The sequence below is a fragment of the Pseudonaja textilis genome, chromosome 1, assembly GCF_049901715.1.
Source record: "Pseudonaja textilis isolate UNSWEBS1 chromosome 1, rPseTex1.2, whole genome shotgun sequence".
Lineage (NCBI taxonomy): Eukaryota > Metazoa > Chordata > Lepidosauria > Squamata > Elapidae > Pseudonaja > Pseudonaja textilis.
Window position 1 is genome coordinate 332,251,760 of NC_141990.1, and position 16,493 is coordinate 332,268,252.

At 54.7% G+C, this 16,493-nt stretch overlaps 2 protein-coding genes across 2 annotated transcripts in view; both read right to left on the reverse strand.

The window, feature by feature from the left end:
• Window positions 1-1,537: 1,537 nt before the first annotated feature.
• LOC113452827 (bone morphogenetic protein 2-like) lies at window positions 1,538-8,721 on the reverse strand. Its single transcript, XM_087923345.1, has 5 exons — window positions 8,366-8,721; window positions 6,090-6,223; window positions 4,282-4,404; window positions 3,432-3,627; window positions 1,538-1,928 (listed from the first exon to the last, which is right to left on the reverse strand). Exons 1-5 carry the CDS (start codon window positions 8,643-8,645, stop codon window positions 1,546-1,548), a joined length of 1,116 nt encoding a protein of 371 aa, XP_087779471.1. The 5' UTR covers window positions 8,646-8,721; the 3' UTR covers window positions 1,538-1,545.
• A 6,931-nt stretch (window positions 8,722-15,652) lies between these two features.
• Window positions 15,653-16,493, reverse strand: part of LOC148128424 (uncharacterized) — a 10,063-nt gene continuing 9,222 nt past the window's right edge. Inside the window, exon 4 of the mRNA XM_087937323.1 lies at window positions 15,653-16,211. Within this exon, the coding sequence (XP_087793449.1) occupies window positions 15,705-16,211 (507 nt within the window). The 3' untranslated portion in view covers window positions 15,653-15,704. The remainder of the gene's footprint in view (window positions 16,212-16,493) is intronic.

Genomic DNA, 16,493 nt, shown 5'->3' on the forward strand with positions numbered 1-16,493 from the left:
TGATTGGTGTTTCTAATATCTTCTGTCTGTTTTGTGGCTTTTTTTTTGGTCTTGATTGGCTGGCAATATTGTGTTCCTGTATTGGAGGCTTTTAGTGCAGCTTGGCTCCAAGTAAATGGACGGCTATCCTTTATTAGGAAACTAGGTTTCATCTGGGTGCCTGGTTGGGGTGTGTTTGAGCTGGAGGTATGGGGGGGGGGTCTGTTTGTGCCCAGGGGTTTGCAAACAAAAAAATCTCCACACCACAAGCCAGGCAAACACCTGGGCACAAATAGACACACACACACACCCGAACAGACCATTCTGGCACAGCAGTAGGCGAGCCCCAAATTTAAAACTGAAACAACTGTAAAAGTCTGACTCACAGATGAACACAAGACAGAAGCCTGATGATGGCAGGTGAGATTGCTACCACTTTAAAAGCACAAGTATAATGACGTAGGAAAATACCCGAACAAAGCTGAATACCATATATATATATATATATACACATACATACAAACACACAATTTATAGATTATTTATATAAATTAAAAGAGTTTGGCTATTTACAGTATGATACATTCCACGGGGCGCAGTTCAGGTGGAGCTCCATTCAAACACGCCACTTTCCTTCCCAGGAACACAGGCGGCATCCCCAAAAGTGGAGGGCTTGATGGCCTTTGAGGAGCCCATGTGGAAGGTGTCTCTCTCTGACCTCAGCCCTTTGCTCTTCGGAGGTAGACTGCTGCGGGAGAAGGAGGCTCGACCCCATTTTCCCGGGACACTTCTGCAAACCCTAAATATAATTTCTCCTTTTTTTTTTATTTTAAATCGGCTCGGGGGACAGTTAACCTAATGATGGTGTCCCCCAAAAAGCCCGCCACTTGCAAACCCTAAATATAATTTCTCCTTTCTTTTTTTTTAAAAAAATCGGCTCGGGGGCCAGTTAACCTAATGATGGTGTCCCCCAAAAAGCCCTCCACTTTAAATCACCATTAATGCCAGCAAGACGCTTTTCTTGTGGCAGGCAGTTCCGCAGGTTCGGTAAGCTTTGTCTTGCTCTCCTCGGGGTCCGTTTTTTTTTTTTTCCTTCTTCCAACAGCGGGTAGGCAAGGAGGGTCCGGGCTGCCTCCATCAGGTGAGGGGGCCTGATCAAAGCAAAAACTCCCCCCCCACCCCGCCGTCCTCAAGCCAAGTTTCTACAAATTATGGGGAAGGAATTGAACTCGCGCCAGAGGGGCTGCAACGCTTCCAACGAGCATCATTTGTGCCCTCCACACTGCAGATAAAACTATAATACAGGACGGGGAGTGCAACTTTGCAACTTTAAGACCGGAGGACTTCAACTCCCAGAATTCCCCAGCCAGCAGAGCTGGCTGGGGAATTCTGGGAGTTGAAGTCCGCCGGTCTTAAAGTTGCAAAGTTGGACACTTGGTTTACGGAGCGAAATTCCTGACTGTTGTCCCCTCCCTTAAAAGCCCCCAGGTTTGGAGGTGGGAGGGGCCACCCCTGTGCCAGCCTCCCCCTTTCCCCCCACCCCGTGCCCGGGGGAGTTGGGCGCCTTCAGTGGCACCCGCAGCTGCCGGCCACCATGCCGTTGTACTGTTTCAAGACCACCGTCTCAGTGTCGTCGAAGTAGAGCAGGTTGATGGAGAAGAGCTTGTCCGGGACGCAGCAGGGGACGTGGACCTCCGGGCTGATCTTCAGGGCGTGGATGATGGACTGGACGGTGGCGTGGTTGGTGGGCCGCATGGACTGGCCCAGCGGGAAGTGGCAGGCGCCCTTGCAGTGGTAGGCGTTGTAGCCGTGCGGCGAGATGACCCAGCCCGTCCAGCCGATCTCGTCGAAGTCCACCGGGAGCGGGTAGCGCTGGCAGGGCAGGGAGATCTCGGCCGAGCGGGGGCCGCGGCTGTGGTTGGAGGGGGGCTCCGGGAGAGAAGTCAGACCTGCGGAAAGGGGGGAGGGCAAAGAGTCTAGAGAGTTGGTTCACGTTCCCCCCCTCCTCCCGCTTGGCACTCTCAGCTTCAGGAGCAAGAGTGAGAGATTAACAAGAGTTGGAAGGGACCTTGTAGGTCATCTAGTCCAACCCCCCTCTGCCCAAGCAGGAGACCCTACACCATTTCTGACAGAGGGCAGTCCAATCTCTTCTTGAAAGTCTCAAGTGATGAAGCTCCCACAACTTCCAAGGGCAACTTCTCTTCTATGGGTGGATTTGTTCTCACTGTCAGAAAATTTCTCCTTATTTCCAGGTTGAAAAAATCTCTCCTTGTTCAGTTTCCATCCATTGTTCCTTGTCTGGCCTTCAGATGCCTTGGAAAATAGCTTGACACCCCTTCCTCCTCTCTGGGGCAGCCCCTCCTCAAATATTGGAAGGCTGCTCTCCTGTCTCCCCTGGTCCTTTTGTTCATTAAAATCAGATTAAAGTCAGATTAACAGAGTTGGAAGGGACCTTGTAGGTCATCTAGTCCAACCCCCTGCCCTCATATATTGGAAATGGCTCTCCTGTCTCCCCTGGTCCTTCTCTTCCTTAGACTAGCCAGGCCCAGTTCCTGCAACCGTTCATTGCATGTTTTAGCCTCCGGTTACTCCCTCTTACGCTCCCTTCCTCTCTTCCTCTCTCTTTCCTTTCTTTCCTTTCCCTTCTCCCTCTTTCTCTCCCTTTTGTTTTCTTTCTCTGTTTTTCTCTTTCTCTCATTCTTTCTCTCCCTCTTTTTTCTTTCTCTCCTTCCTTCCTTCCTTCCTTCCTTTCTCTTTCTTTTTCCTTTCTCCCCCTTTCCCTTCAAATATTGGAAGATGCTCTCCTGTCTCCCCTGGTCCTTCTCTTCCCTAGACCAGCCAGGCCCAGTTCCTGCAACGGTTCATTGTATGTTTTAGCCCCCAGTCCCCTAATCATCCTGATTGCTCTTCTCTGCACTTTTTCTAGAGTCTCAACCTCTTTTTTATAGTGTGGTGACCAAAACTGGATGCAGGTCTCTAGGTGTGGCCTTACTAAGGCTTTATAGGGTGGTATTAGTACCTCACTTGATCTTGATTGTATCCCACTATTAACGCAACTTAGGGCTGCATTAGCTTTTTTGGCTGCTGCTGCACACGGCTGGCTCCTATTGAGCTGGTTGTCCACTAAGACTCCAAGATCCCCCTCCCAGTTCCTGCTATTGAGCCTGGTTTCACCCAGTCTAGATGGGTCCTTTGGGTTTTTCTTGCCTAAGTGAGGACTTTCCTTTTCTCTATATTGAATTTCATTTTGTTAGGCAAGGTCCAGTGTTCTAGTCTGTCAAGATCCCTCTGGACCTTGAGCCTACCTTCTTGGGTGTTGGCTATTCCTGCCATCTTAGTATCATCTGCAGATTTGGTAACTTCCCCTTCTATCCCCTCCTCTGAGTTGTCCCAAGAGAGGCGACGTGTGACCCCCCCGTCCCCCCAAAATGCCTGGCAAGGGTGTGACTCACCGGGGAAGGCGCTGGGCAAGGCCGCCTCCCGCTGCCTGTCATCCGTAAACAAGACCAGCATGGGCTTCTTGCTGGGGTGGTGGTCCCTGCCCGAGGCGAACTGCACGGTGTCGGGGTCCAGGGGGGCCCCTCCGAGGCCCTGCACCGTCACCAGCAGGCCCTGGTTGCGGCTCTCTTCGGCCACCCATTCATGGACCTGGGAGTGGGGGAGACGGCCATCGGTTGGCATCCTACTGGGCTCGAGTCAGCGAGCCAAGCCCCAGGCAAAAGGGACACCTCTCCCCCCCCCCTTGTTCTCAGCACACACACACCCCATGCACACATGCAGGTCAAACTCTGGGGCACCCAAGCCCCTCCCCCCCGCTGGGCTCAGTAAGCGAGCCAAGCCCCAGGCAAAAGGGACAACCCCCCTTGTTCTCAGCACACACACACACCATGCACACATGCAGGTCAAACTCAGGGGCACCCAAGCCCCCCCGCTGGGCTTGAGTAAGCGAGCCAAGCCCCAGGCAAAAGGGACACCCCCTTGTTCTCAGCACACACACACCATGCACACATGCAGGTCAAACTCAGGGCACCCAAGCCCCCGCTGGGCTCGAGTAAGCGAGCCAAGCCCCAGGCAAAAGGGACAACCCCCCTTGTTCTCAGCACACACACACACCATGCACACATGCACGTCAAACTCAGGGGCATCCAAGCCCCCCCGCTGGGCTCGAGTAAGTGAGCCAAGCCCCAGGCAAAAGGGACACCCCCTTGTTCTCAGCAGACACACACCCCATGCACACATGCAGGTCAAACTCTGGGGCACCCCAGCCCCCTCTTGTCGTCCCCCCCGGAGGGTGGCACTCACCGCGTGGGTGATGGGAAAAATCTCCCAGCCGAAGCCCTGCAGGGCCATCAGCCGGGTGGAGAGCAGCCTCTTCCCCTCGGGGTCTTCTGGGTGGTCCTTGTCCAGCACCTGGTAAATGCTGACCTAGTTGGGGGGAGAAGGAGAAACGGGGGGGGAGTAGGATTAGCTGAAGCCCTACGTGGTGGTGGGGGGGCTCCTCTCCCCAGCAGGAGCCCTTCCCCCTACAGATTCGGGGCGCTCTGTACATGCCTGCCTAACCTGGCCCCCTTCCCGCCCACCCTGGCCGGCCCCACTCAGCTTGGAGCCCCAATCTATGCAACGTGGTCGGCTCCCAAACTATGATGGGATATGACACCTCCCAGCATCCTTGGTGGCGTGGGTCCACAGTTCAGGCAGGAAGAGACCAGGGGAGGAAGAGGAGGAGAAGGAGAAGAGGGGAAGGGGAGGAGAAGGACGAGGAAGATACAGGGGGAAAAGAGGAGAAGGGGAAGGGAGGGGAAGGGAAGGGGGAGGGGCAATTGGAGGGAGAAGGGAGAGGAGGATGGGAAGAAGAAAGGAGGAGGAGGACAGAAGGGAGGGAGGAGGGAGGAGAGAGAGGGGGAAGAGGATAGGAAGAAGGGGAGAAGGAAGAGAATGGAAGGAAGGGAGAGGGAGAAGGAAGAGAGGAGGAGGGGAGGGAAAGTAGGGAGGGGGAAGGGAGAGGAGGATGGGAAAAAGAAGGGGGAGGAGGAGGACAGAAGGGAGGGAGGGGGGAGGAGAGAGGGGAGAGGATAGGAAGAAGGGAAGGAGGAAAAGGAAGAGGTGAATAGAAAGGAAGGGAGAGGGGAGAAGGAGGAGGGGAGGGGAGGGAAAGGAGGAGGGGCAATGGGAGGGAGGGGGAAGGGGGAGGAGGATGGGAAGAAGAAAGGGGGAGGAGGAGGACAAAAGGGAGAGAGGAGAGAGAGGGGGAGAGGATAGGAAGAAGGGGAGGAGGAAGAATGGAAGGAAGGGAGAGGGAGAAGGAGGAGGGGAGGGAAAGGAGGAGAGGGGAAAGGGAGGGGGAGGAGGGGGTGATTGGGGGAGGGGGAAGGGAGAGGAGAATGGGAAGAAGAAAGGGGAGGAGGAGCACAGAAGGGAGGGAGGGGGGAGAGGATAGGAAGAAGGGAAGGAGGAAAAGGAAGACATGAATAGAAAGGAAGGGAGAGGGAGAAGGAGGAGAGGAGGAGGGAGGGAAAGGAGGAGGGGCAATGGGAGGGAGGGGGAAGGGAGAGGAGGATGGGAAGAAGAAAGGGGGAGGAGGAGCACAGAAGGGAGGGAGGAGGAAGGGGGAGAAAGGAAGAAGGAGAAGGAAGAGAATGGAAGGAAGGGAGAGGGAGAGGGAGGAGGGGAGGGAGGGGAGGGAAAGGAGGAGAGGGGGAAGGGGGGAGGAGGGGCAATTGGGGGAGGGGAGGGGAGGATGAGAAGAAGAAAGGGGGAGGAGAAAGAGGACAGAAGGGAAGGAGGAGGGAGGAGAGGGGGAAGAGGATAGGAAGAAGGGGAGGAGGAGAAGGAAGAGGAGAATGGAAGGAAGGGAGAGGGAGGAAGAGGAGGGGGAGGGAAAGGAGGAGGGGCAATGGGAGGGAGGGGGAAGGGAGAGGAGGAGGGGAGGGAGGAATAGAAGGAGGTGGAGACGGTGGGATCCCTCAGTGGACAACAGGAGCTAAGCGGAGCCTCCCCTGTCAGAGGCAGTCTATGATTCCAGCATGGGGGGCGGGGGGGAGGACCCTGCCCCAAGGCCTGGCCAGAGGGGGCAGCCTCTCCGCCGGGCGTCCCGGGGCCTCTGAGCCTACCTGACACAGGTGCTGCCTCCGCAGGGCGGCCCCCTCGGCCCGCAGCTTGAAGAGGTGCAGTTCGGCCAACAGGACGACCTCGTTCTTGTCCACGCTGGACAGTAGGAAGAGCAGCTCCATCCGGTCGCTGTGAGCTGGAAGGGAAGGCGGGTTTGGCACCGGGCAGCTCCACAACCTCCTTGCCAGGGAGGCCGGGTGCCGAGGGGGGAGGGGGTGAGCAGGTGCCCTGGACTGACCCCCCCTTCCCTTCCCTGCGGGCTTTGGGCCGGCCGTCCATCCTGGGTTCCTCGATTGGGGAAGGGTCTCCCAGCTCCTCATAAATCCAAAGTTTTTTCAACTGGGGGAACCTTGAAGTCTTCCCACGGTTGGAAAAAAACACCCCTGTTCTTTTTATTTTTATTTTTATGTACCCATTTCATGTATTCATAGCTATGTATACGCTTATTATCTTGTAAACAATGGACAAATCAAATCAAAATAAAATAAATAAAAATAAAGGAATCATCTTCCATTTTAAAGCATCAAAGCCTCCGGCGTCCTTGAAAAAGGGGGCTGATCCTCCCCAAAACTTTCTCATCTTTAGGGTGTCCCGCCAAAGCCGATTTACAGAGCCCCCCAGAGCCCAAAAGCCCCCCATTCTTGAGTAGTGAAAAAAAAAAAAGACCAGTATGGGGAAATTCTTCATCTAAATCAGGGATCGTTAACCGTGGCCACTTGAAGACTGGTGGACTTCAACTCCCAGAATTCCTCAGCCAGCTTTGCTGGCTGAGGAATTCTGGGAGTTGAAGTCCACCAGTCTTCAAGTGGCCAAGGTTGGACCCCCTGATTTAAATCTTCACAATGGAAGAAATGAGAAAAGAGAATCCTTGGGAAGGAGAACCAACGAGAGCTAAAACAGACAAATGGAAGGTTATTCTCAGGGGCTTTGATAAGAGATTTGGGGGTTGAGGGACACACACCGGTTAGCAAAATTGAGTGGGGGCACAATTGAGTGGGGGCAGCGGCAGAGGGCTATTTTAAGGCAGAAAGGATTAAATCGAAAGCGCATCTCACATTGGAAGGAGAATTTGCGGCACACACAAACACACATAGGGAAAGGGAGAGGGAGAAGGAGAGAGAGAAAGAAAGACAGAAAGGGAGAGAGAGAAAGAGGAAAAGGAGAAAAAGAGACAAAAAGTAAAAGAGAAGAGAGAGAGAAAGACAGAGAGAAAGACAGAGAAAAAGAAAGAGACAGAAAGAGAAAGGGAGAGAGAGAAAGAGGAAAAGGAGAAAAAGAAAGAAAAAGAGACAGAGAGAAGAGAGAGAAAAAGAAAAAGAGAGAAAGAAAGAAAAGAGAAAGGGAGAGAGAGAAAGAGGAAAAGGAGAAAATCTAAGAAAAAGAGAGACAGAGAGAAGAGAGAGAAAGACAGAAAGACAGAGAGAAAAAGAGAGAAAGAAAGAGAAAGGGAGAGAGAGAAAGAGGAAAAGGAGAAAATCTCTAAGAAAAAGAGAGACAGAAGAGAGAGAGAAAAAGAGAAAGAGAGAAAAAGAGAGAAAGAGAAAGGGAGAAAGAGGAAAAGGAGAAAAAGAGAAAGAAAGAGAGAGAGAGAAAAAGAGAAAGACAAAAAGAGAAAGAAAGAAAGGGAGAGAGAGAAAGAGGAAAAGGAGAAAAAGAGAGACAGAGAAGAGAGACAGAAAAAGAGAAAGAGAAAGAAAGAGAGAAAGAGGAAAAAAGAGAGAGGTAGCACCAGGATTTTGAGTCCGTTGCCAACGCTGGGGGTGAAGTAGCCCCGCCCCCCAAATCCCTCTGCCCAAGAGAAGATGCCCCCTGCATGGCCTGGGCCTCTGCATGGAGGCAGGAGGTGGCACCACCCCCAGCTCTGCCAGTTTGTCCGGAGGGACTCCGATTCCCATCCGATTCCCCTCCGGGGTCCAAGGATGAGCCCAGCCCAGTTTCAAGTGAACCAGCTCAGCTGGGAAAGTGGGGGGAGGGCAGGTTACAAGAAGGCTCAGGCCCTTCTAGATGGCCTTAGGCATCCCTGGGGGAAGCCTCCGAAGACCTCCAGCTGTGGGGGAATCACAGAATACCAGAGCTGGAAGGGACCTTAGAGGTCTTCTAGTCCAACCCTCTGCTTAATCAGGGGAGGGAAAAAAAAACCCTTTTTCCCAAAAACTTCCAGGGTCGGAGCCCCCACAACTCCTGGAGGGAAAGCGGGGGGGGGGGGGAGAAGAGAATTAAAGGCCCCCCTCCCCCCTCCCAGCAGCCGAGCCCCCTCCCCCCTCCCAGGGACACTCACTCCGGTCCAGGAAGCTGCGCACGGTGTTGCCTGCCAGGCGGTGGGGGTCTTTGGTGACCCCATCGGCGTCGGCCACGGTGTTGTAGAGGTCCACCATGTACTGGGGGGGCTCCTTGAAGTAGAGGGGACCCTGGGGGGGCTCCTCGATGCCAAAGACCTCCAGCAGCTGCTTCAGCGCCTGGTTCCGGGTGTCTTCGGAGCCCCAGGTGGGCTTGGCAGGCCAGGCAGGTGCCCAGGTGAGCAGCAGCAGCAGCGACAGGAGCTTCATTGTCCTCATCATCTTCCTCTTCCTCCTCTGGGGCTTCTGGGGTTCCTCAAGAGGACTAGCTCCTCTGGGCTGGCCCTGGCCCCCTTTATACCCCCCAGCAGAAAGGGCGGGGGATGATGGGCCATCAGGGAATTAATGGGCCCCGCTAACAAGGTGCCAAGCATCCCATTAGCTCAGTCCACACACCTGGGACGGGTGTGGATTCCTCGGGAAGGGGGGAGAAAGGGGGGAGGGGTGGCTGCATGTTTGGGCAGCCTGGGCAGGAAGGAGGGGGGAGAATCCCTTTCCCCCCCATAAGCCTCCCCAAAGTTTATTGAGGGAATGGAGGCTGCCAGCCAGATGGGTTGGCTCTCCCCGGGGGGCTAACGGGCACCTAATGGGGAACAGCGGGGGGCCATTGGCAGACAGGAATTAGGGGCTTCTGGGGGGAGGAAGAGGGGGGGAATCTGCAGCAAAGGGGGGAGCCCTCCATGGGACACCCCAAATGGTGACCCTCCTGGCCTGGAAGAAAGCCCCCTGCCCCTTTTCTCTCTCGGGGCACCAGATATGAGCAGCCCCGGTGATCGGGGACCCCCTTGGCCCTGCAACCCCAGCCCAAGAGGGGTGGGGGGGGTGGCTGGAGTCATGGGGGGGCCCTGCAACCGAGCCCCTTGGAGGCCAAACAGTGTCCTGCCCCTGTGCCGAGGGCCTTTCTAAAAAGCACCGCCTGATTCTAGTCCTCATGGAATCTCAAGGGCTCCTTTCTCCTGCACCCCTGAGAGCCCCGTGTTTTACAGGGATTGTAGAACTCCAGAGGGCACCTGCTTCCCCCCCCCACACACACAACCTGCCTCCCCCCAATTGCTTCTCCTCCTTTCCTGGCCTGTTTCAGCAAAGACGGAGCCCGGATAGATGGCCTCTGGTTACTCGGGTGTGCAAGCAGCTTCCACACCGCTTGGTTTTGCCCCACAAAGGTTGGTTTGCATGGAAGGCGTCCAGCTTGGCCTCCTCACTCCCAGAGATGTCGTGAGTGGGACCCAGGAAGGAGGGGGGTCCTCCATCACTCCCCCACCCTCACCAGCCCCCCAAGATTCACACGCCCCCCCCCTCACCCCACCCTCCAGCAAGCTTCATTCCTTAGGACTGTTTTTCTTCCCAGCCCCATCGGATCCCCAGCGGCAACTGGATCAGGATAGAGCTGGAAGGGACCTTGGAGGTCATCTAGTCTAGGAACTTGAGACCTGGCCTTGGAGGAGCCCTGCAGTTCTGCGGGGGTGCGGAGGAAATATTCCCCCCTAAACCTCGGGGAGGGATCACCCAGACTTCCCCCCCACCCCCGCAGAATTCACCCCTTGGCCCTCATCAAAAGGCTAGTTTTTTATTCCTGTTGGCCAACACCATTTAAGCGGGGTGGGGGGTGGGGGTGGACTAGATGACCTCCAAGGTCCCTTCCAACTCTTCTATCTTTTTTTTTCTTTTCTATTCCGTATTTTCTTTTTTTCTATGTTTCCTCTTCTCTACAACCAATCCGGAAGTGGGGCGGGGGGTTGTTTTTAGGAAAATTCTTCCTTCTTTCCGTCCCTGAGTTGAGCTCCGGCATCCAGTTGGGTCAGAAAAGAAGAGCCGGCAGCCTGCCAGGAAAACTCCCCCACCTCAAAAGAAATGGGGGGGCAGGAAAGAGGGTGGGGGCCATGGTCAGACGGTGCCCAAACATCCTGGCAGGCCTGCAGTTATCCAGGTGTGTCCCGTCCCCCCCAAAAAAATAGACTTGAAAAGTCTGTTTGTTGATGCTGATCTTCTGGGCCGCCTCTAAACCTGGCTTGGGGACCCCCAAGAGATGTGCCCCCCCCCCCAGGGGAATGTGAGGCAGTCCCACTATTTTTAACTTCCCTCCTTCTGTCCCCCTTGGCCAGAGGCCCCCAAACTTGGCGACTTTAAGACTGGTGGACTTCAACTCCCAGAATTCCTCAGCCAGTAAAGGCTTGAAGGCCAGAAGACGGAAGGAACCCAGCCAGAGTCTGACCGATGACTGGCTCAACCGGGGTCCCCAAACTCGGCCACGTTCAGGCTTGGGGTCCACGCTCTGCTGGCTGGAGGATTCTGGGAGTTGAAGTCCACAAGTCTTAAAAAATGGCCGAGTTTGGGGACCCCCGGCCTTGGCTTTCACTCGGGTTTTTTAATCCTGTTTTCATGGATTGATCCTCTCTTCTCGGCCATTTTGTATGCCTCGCCGGCAACGAGTCGCTTTGCGTGAGGGACGCACGGCCGTATCAATCGGTTTGATCAGAAATAAGAAATAAAACCTGAGGCTGCCCGTTTTTAATTCTGCCATCTCCCGGTCCGACCTTCAGCCCAAAGGCCTTTCCCCCAAATCTCAGGCTCCCGAAAACCGAAGAAACCCCCCAAACCAGGCAAGACATATATGGGTTGGGGCGGGGGGCTTCAATTGTGCATTCTGGGCTGCCACTGGGAAGTGGTGTCCACCCCCCCTTGGTTAGAATTAGGCCAATTGGAATTGTTGTGCCAATGCAGCCGTCCGTTGTGGTTTGTCGGCAGGGACTGCGGGGAAGAACGGGGACCAGTCTGGGAGTCTGGGGGGGACTCGGACGAGGGTCCTGCATCCAATGCAAGGATGGGGCCAAGACCCTCTGGGGTTGGGGTGCTGCCTCCAGAGCCTTTGGAGTCTGACAGCAGCGAGGAAGAGGAACGAGGGGAGCCTGTTCCCAGTGCGCGTATGTGCAGAGCTGCCGGAAGGCGAGAGCAGCTGAGACAAAAGGGGCAACTCTGGAGTAAGGCTGGGAGGTGATGGCCCCTCCTGTAAGGTATAAAGGACAGGCAAAGGTAGAGAACCCTTTGCAGGAAGCAAAGCAGCTCAATAGATTCCAAGTCCTTCTTGAAGCCCAGTGTATTCTGTTTGGGTTTTGGGTTTTTTTTCTGGTACTGTTACAATTAATTTGGATATTTCTGTTGTTGGCAGCATTCCCCAGCACTGAAAGGCGTGTGCTTATCTTGGGGAACTGTTTAAGATTAGTTCTGGCTGAGAATGAAAGTAATTCCCATCATTGCATTAAAATAAGTTTTATTTTTAAAACAAGTTTGTCTTTAATGACATTTGACGAAGGCCTGGATTAAAACTGGAGAAAAGAGGTTGTGTGAATAGAGAGCCAGATCGGGGTTACCCCATGAAGGACGATCGCAAGAGCTGGCCTGCCCCTGCCTCAGTCTTTGCAGAACCCCCCCCACACACAAGAAGACAGCGCAGCCCCGTTGGAGGCGGAAGCGAAATTCCTCGGCAACTTTTCCTCCATCACATGATGGTGTCCAGGACGCCAAACCGACCAGCTGGGCCCCCCCTGTTCTGGATGGATTTTATTCATACACCGGACAATCTCTCTTTCCGGGGGGGGAGGGTTCAGGCGCTTTTAGGGGCCGTCATTTCTCTTTGCTCCGGACGGGGAGGGCGGCACAGGGGCTGCCCACCGCTTGGGTCGACACTGGCAGGTCTCGATGACAAAGACGGTGCGGGGCTGCCCGGTCCGGGTTCGGAAAGTCTTTGTCTTGTAGCCGTGAGGGATGCAGTGACCGGCGGTGGCTCTCAGGGTCCCTGGGTCCCTGGGGAAGGAAGAGGAGCAGTGAGGCAGGGAAGGAGGGAAGGAGAAGGAGGGAGGGAGGGAGGAGAGGAAGGAAGGGAGAAGGGGAAAGGAAAGGGAAAGATCCTGAGTGAGGAAGGAAGGAAGGAAGGAAGGAAGGAAGGAAGGAAGGAAGGAAGGAAGGAAGGAAGGAAGGAAGGAAGGAAGGAAGGAAGGAAGGAAAGGAAAGGAAAGGAAAGGAAAGGAAGGATGGAAGGAAGGAAGGAAGGAGACGAGAAGGGAAGAGAAGGGGATGGGAAGAGAGCGAAAGGAAATGGAGGAGAGGAAAGGAAAGGAACAATATCCTGAGTGTCAAAGGAAGGAAGGAAGGAAGGAAGGAAGGAAGGAAGGAAGGAAGGAAGGAAGGGAGGAGACGAGAAGGGAAGAGAAGGGGATGGGAAGAGAGCAAAAGGAAAGGGAGGAGAGGAAAGGAAAGGAACAATATCCTGAGTGTCGAAGGAAGGAAAGAGGAAGGAAGGAAAGAAGGAGGAAGACAAGAAAGGAAGAGAACAGAAGGGGAGAGAATGGAAGGAGATGGGAAGGGAGGGAAAAGAAAGGAAAAGAAAGGAAGGGAGAGGAGAGGAGAGGAAAGGAAAGGAGAAAGGGTCCTGGGAAGGCAGATAGAACTAAGAAAAAGTGATGAATATAAAAGAAAGAAAGAAAGAAAGAAAGAAAGAAAGAAAGAAAAAGAAAGAAAGAAAGAAAGAAAGAAAGAAAGAAAGAAAGATGAATGTAAAAAGCATTCATGCCCCTCCCCCACCATAAATAGAGAGAATGTAGATACAGAGAGAGAGAGAGAAATACCTGAGACAGGTAGAGAGAGAGAGAGAGAGAGTAGGAGCAATCCAGGGGCATCCAAAGTATTTTTGGCAGAATTCTCCCCTCGGCCTCTTTCTCCATTCTTTGAATTCCCACCCAAAGTTGGGGACCAGGTGTGTGTGTGTCCCCCACCTTCAGTCTGCGGGCGGGGGAATGGCGGGGGGCTAACGGCTCTCTTGACACCTCCAGGCCAGGAGCCCCTCTGCTGTCTGTCACGGCTCTAATCCCAGGACCCCAGTACACACCCGGGAGGAAATGAAAGGGAGGGCTGGCTGGTGCTCTGCGTGCGTGCGCGTGCGTGTGTGTGTGTCTTGTCGCCCCCCCCCCCCGCCCCCCCAATCTGGGCTGCCTTACCTCAGCTGGCATCCTCCTAAGCACCGTCCCAAGTCGATTTCCTGGAAGATTTGCAAAACAAAGAGCAGAGAAAACGGTTGTTTTCCTTCCAGTTGGCTGGGGGTGGGGGGCTCTCTTGCAGGGCGCTGGCCTGGGCTGACCCCCCACTCCTGCCCCCCCAGTAAAGGGTGCCAGGCCTTTTCTGCAGCCTCTAATTCCCACGTTCCCCGTTTTTTGCTGCATCTGGGACCGGCCGCCCACACCCGGGGAGGATGGGTGAGGCTGGCAGCCCTGGGAGGAAGGAGGCCCCCTTGGCTGTCTCCTCTTCTTCTTCTTCTTCTTCTTCTTCTTCTTCTTCTTCTTCCTCTTCCTCTTCCTCTTCTTCTTCTTCTTCCTCTTCTTCTTCTTCTTCTTCTTCTTCTTCTTTTGAGCTTGGGACCAAGCTCTGCCCAGGTGCCCAGGGTCCTGGCACTGTGCCCTCTCAGCCTTCCCCCAGCCCCCCCCAACCATGCCCCCACCCACCCAGGGGTGCAGCTGGGCGGCCTCAAAACCCTCCCAAGTGAGCAGTGAAATTGGGGGGGGGGTTATTTTGAACCATTTTATAAACAAGTCAAGCTGGTGAAGAGACGGGATTCTCCTTTCCCCTCTTTTCCCATCCACCCCCCCCCCGAACCACAACTCCCCTGCGAGGTGGGCCGGGCTGGGTGAGAAAGAGAGACAGAGAGGAGAGGGGGGGGGCTGCCCCAAGGCCACCCACTGCAAGGCGTCTGCTGCCCCTTTCTCCAGCTGGCAGTCATGCCAACGGATCCCGCAACAGCCATGAGAGCCTGAACAGATTAACAGCGTCGGAAGGGACCTGGCAGGTCATCTAGTCCAACCCCCCTCTGCCCAAGCAGGAGACCCTGCACCATTTCTGATAGATGGCAGTCCAGTCTCTTCCTGAAAGCCTCCAGGGGTGAAGCTCCCACCACTTCTTTCTTTCTTTCTTTCTTTCTTTCTTTCTTTCTTTCTTTCTTTCTTTCTTTCTCCCCTTCCTCTTTCTTTCTTTCTCTTTCTTTTCCCTTTCTTTCTTTCTTTCTTTCTTTCTTTCTTTCTTTCTTTCTTTCTTTCTTTCTCTCTCCCCTTCCTCTTTCTTTCTTTCTCTTTCTTTTTCCCTTTCTTTCTTTCTTTCTTTCTTTCTTTCTTTCTTTCTTTCTTTCTTTCTATTATCTTCCTTCCTTCCTTCCAACAGATTAACAGAGTCGGAAGGGACCTTGGAGGTCATCTAGTCCAACCCCCACCCCACCCCCAAGCAGGAGACCCTACACCATTTCTGACAGATGGCAGTCCAGTCTCTTCTGAAGCTCACACCACTTCCAGAGGCAACCTCTCTTGGGGCCTCTTTGAAGATAGACCATGCCTGAAGAAGGGAGCTCACACCCATCTGTGGCCCACAGGTCTGGGCACGTGGGCACCAATTTGTCTAAAAGGACTCCAGGCCCTCAGAAGGAACCCAAAGCCCCCAATGGCCCCCAGGAGCAGCCCTATTTGGGGCAGGAATTCCAGGCTTCTCTATCAGGTTATGTTGAGAGGGTCTCTCGGGGGAGGCTTCAGGATCCCTCCTGGATCGGAGCCCCCTCCTCTCTCCTGCTTCCCCTTCAACCCAAGTAACCCCCAGGCCCTTGGCTGTGACTCTTGGGGAGGGGGCAATGGGGGCGACGCACCTTCCGTTGCGCTCTCATCCTCCCGTTGGCGTCCAGCACCAGCTCCGCGTAATGGTCCCAGTGGGGCAGCCGGGAGCAAGGGGTCCCCTCGGCCCGGCAGCCCTCCAGCGTCCGGACCAGGTGCTTCCCGTTGGGGCCCTCCAGGAGGACCGAGTCGAACCCCGTTGGCACGCAGAAGGGCCCACCTGGCAGAGAGGCAGAGCGGTCAGCCGGCGGGCACCAGCCACCCACAGCCCGGGCTCCGTGGCCAAGGCGGATTCGGCACCAACGAAGACGGGGTCCCGTTCGGTGTCCTTGCTCAGCTAGTTAGCTAGGTAGCTCGTGTAGGTGTGCCCACAGTAACAAAAATGATGGTAAAAGTTTCTCTTACCTTCTCTTCTACCTCTTATCTCTTTTATCTCTTATCTTCGATCTCTTATCATCTCTTATATCAAATCTTATTCTTCAATTTATTGCTTCTCATCTCATTTTAAATCTTTTATTTATCTCTTATCTCTTGTATCTTATATATTATCTTATCCTAGATATTCTATCTTATCTTACCTTATATCTCTTATCATCTCTTATCTTATATCTTGTCTTATCTTTTATCTGTTATCATCTATCTTCTATCTTAATTGGGTTGCGACGGAGACGCAGCCTGGCTGGCGTAGGAAGTTCAGGGGGCCTTTTGTGGCCGGAGCTCGGCCTGGATTTATGGGGGGCGTGACGGACGGCTCCCCCCCCCATTCCAACGCAGCTCCTCTGGCCCTTGCAGGCCAGCCCTCCCCACGCCGGGACCCCAAGCCAGGCCCAGGCTCCCCATCCCAGCCGGGGCTGAACTGGGCACGGCTGGACGCCCCAGCCAGCTCACCTGGGGAGGGCGGGAGGGCAGCGCACCTGCCCACGTCCAGGGTCTGCTCCAGAGGGGAGTCGGGGAAGAAGGTCTTCAGAGCGGGCGAGCGGAGGCACTGCTCTGGGCGGACGAGGCACTGGCAGCCCTCCACCACTTCCACCTGCCGGGGGCCATCCTGAACCCAGAGCTCCTGCACCAGGAGGCGGCTGGGCCCGCAGCGGGAGCCCCGGGGGCAGCAGCCTTTGGAGGGGGGCCTGGCTGGCTGCTGCTGGGGCCTCTCCTGCAAAGACAAGGGGGCGGCGGGAGGGAGAAGAGGCTATTCAATGCCCGGGCATCAGGAAGGAGCCCAAGGGTGCCAGGGGAATGACAAGGCCAGGGTGCCCCAGGCAGCCCCCCCACACACACACCCCAAATGCAGGCTTTGCACCCAGCTGGCCAGGAGGGGCGTGAATGCTTTTTACATTCATCCTTTTTTCCTTTTTCTTTCTTTCTTTCTTTTTTATATTCATCACTTGTTCTTAGTGCTATCTCCCTTCTCCTTTCCTTTCCTCGCCTCTCCTCT

Coding starts and splice junctions, on each gene's coding strand:
- LOC113452827 (XM_087923345.1), bottom strand. CDS start 8,645: ATGATGAGGACAATGAAGCTCCTGTCGCTGCTGCTGCTGCTCACCTGG. Junction 6,224..8,365: donor GCGCAGCTTCCTGGACCGGA/GTGAGTGTCCCT, acceptor CTTCCCTTCCAG/CTCACAGCGACCGGATGGAG. Junction 4,405..6,089: donor GGAGGCAGCACCTGTGTCAG/GTAGGCTCAGAG, acceptor CCCCCCAACTAG/GTCAGCATTTACCAGGTGCT.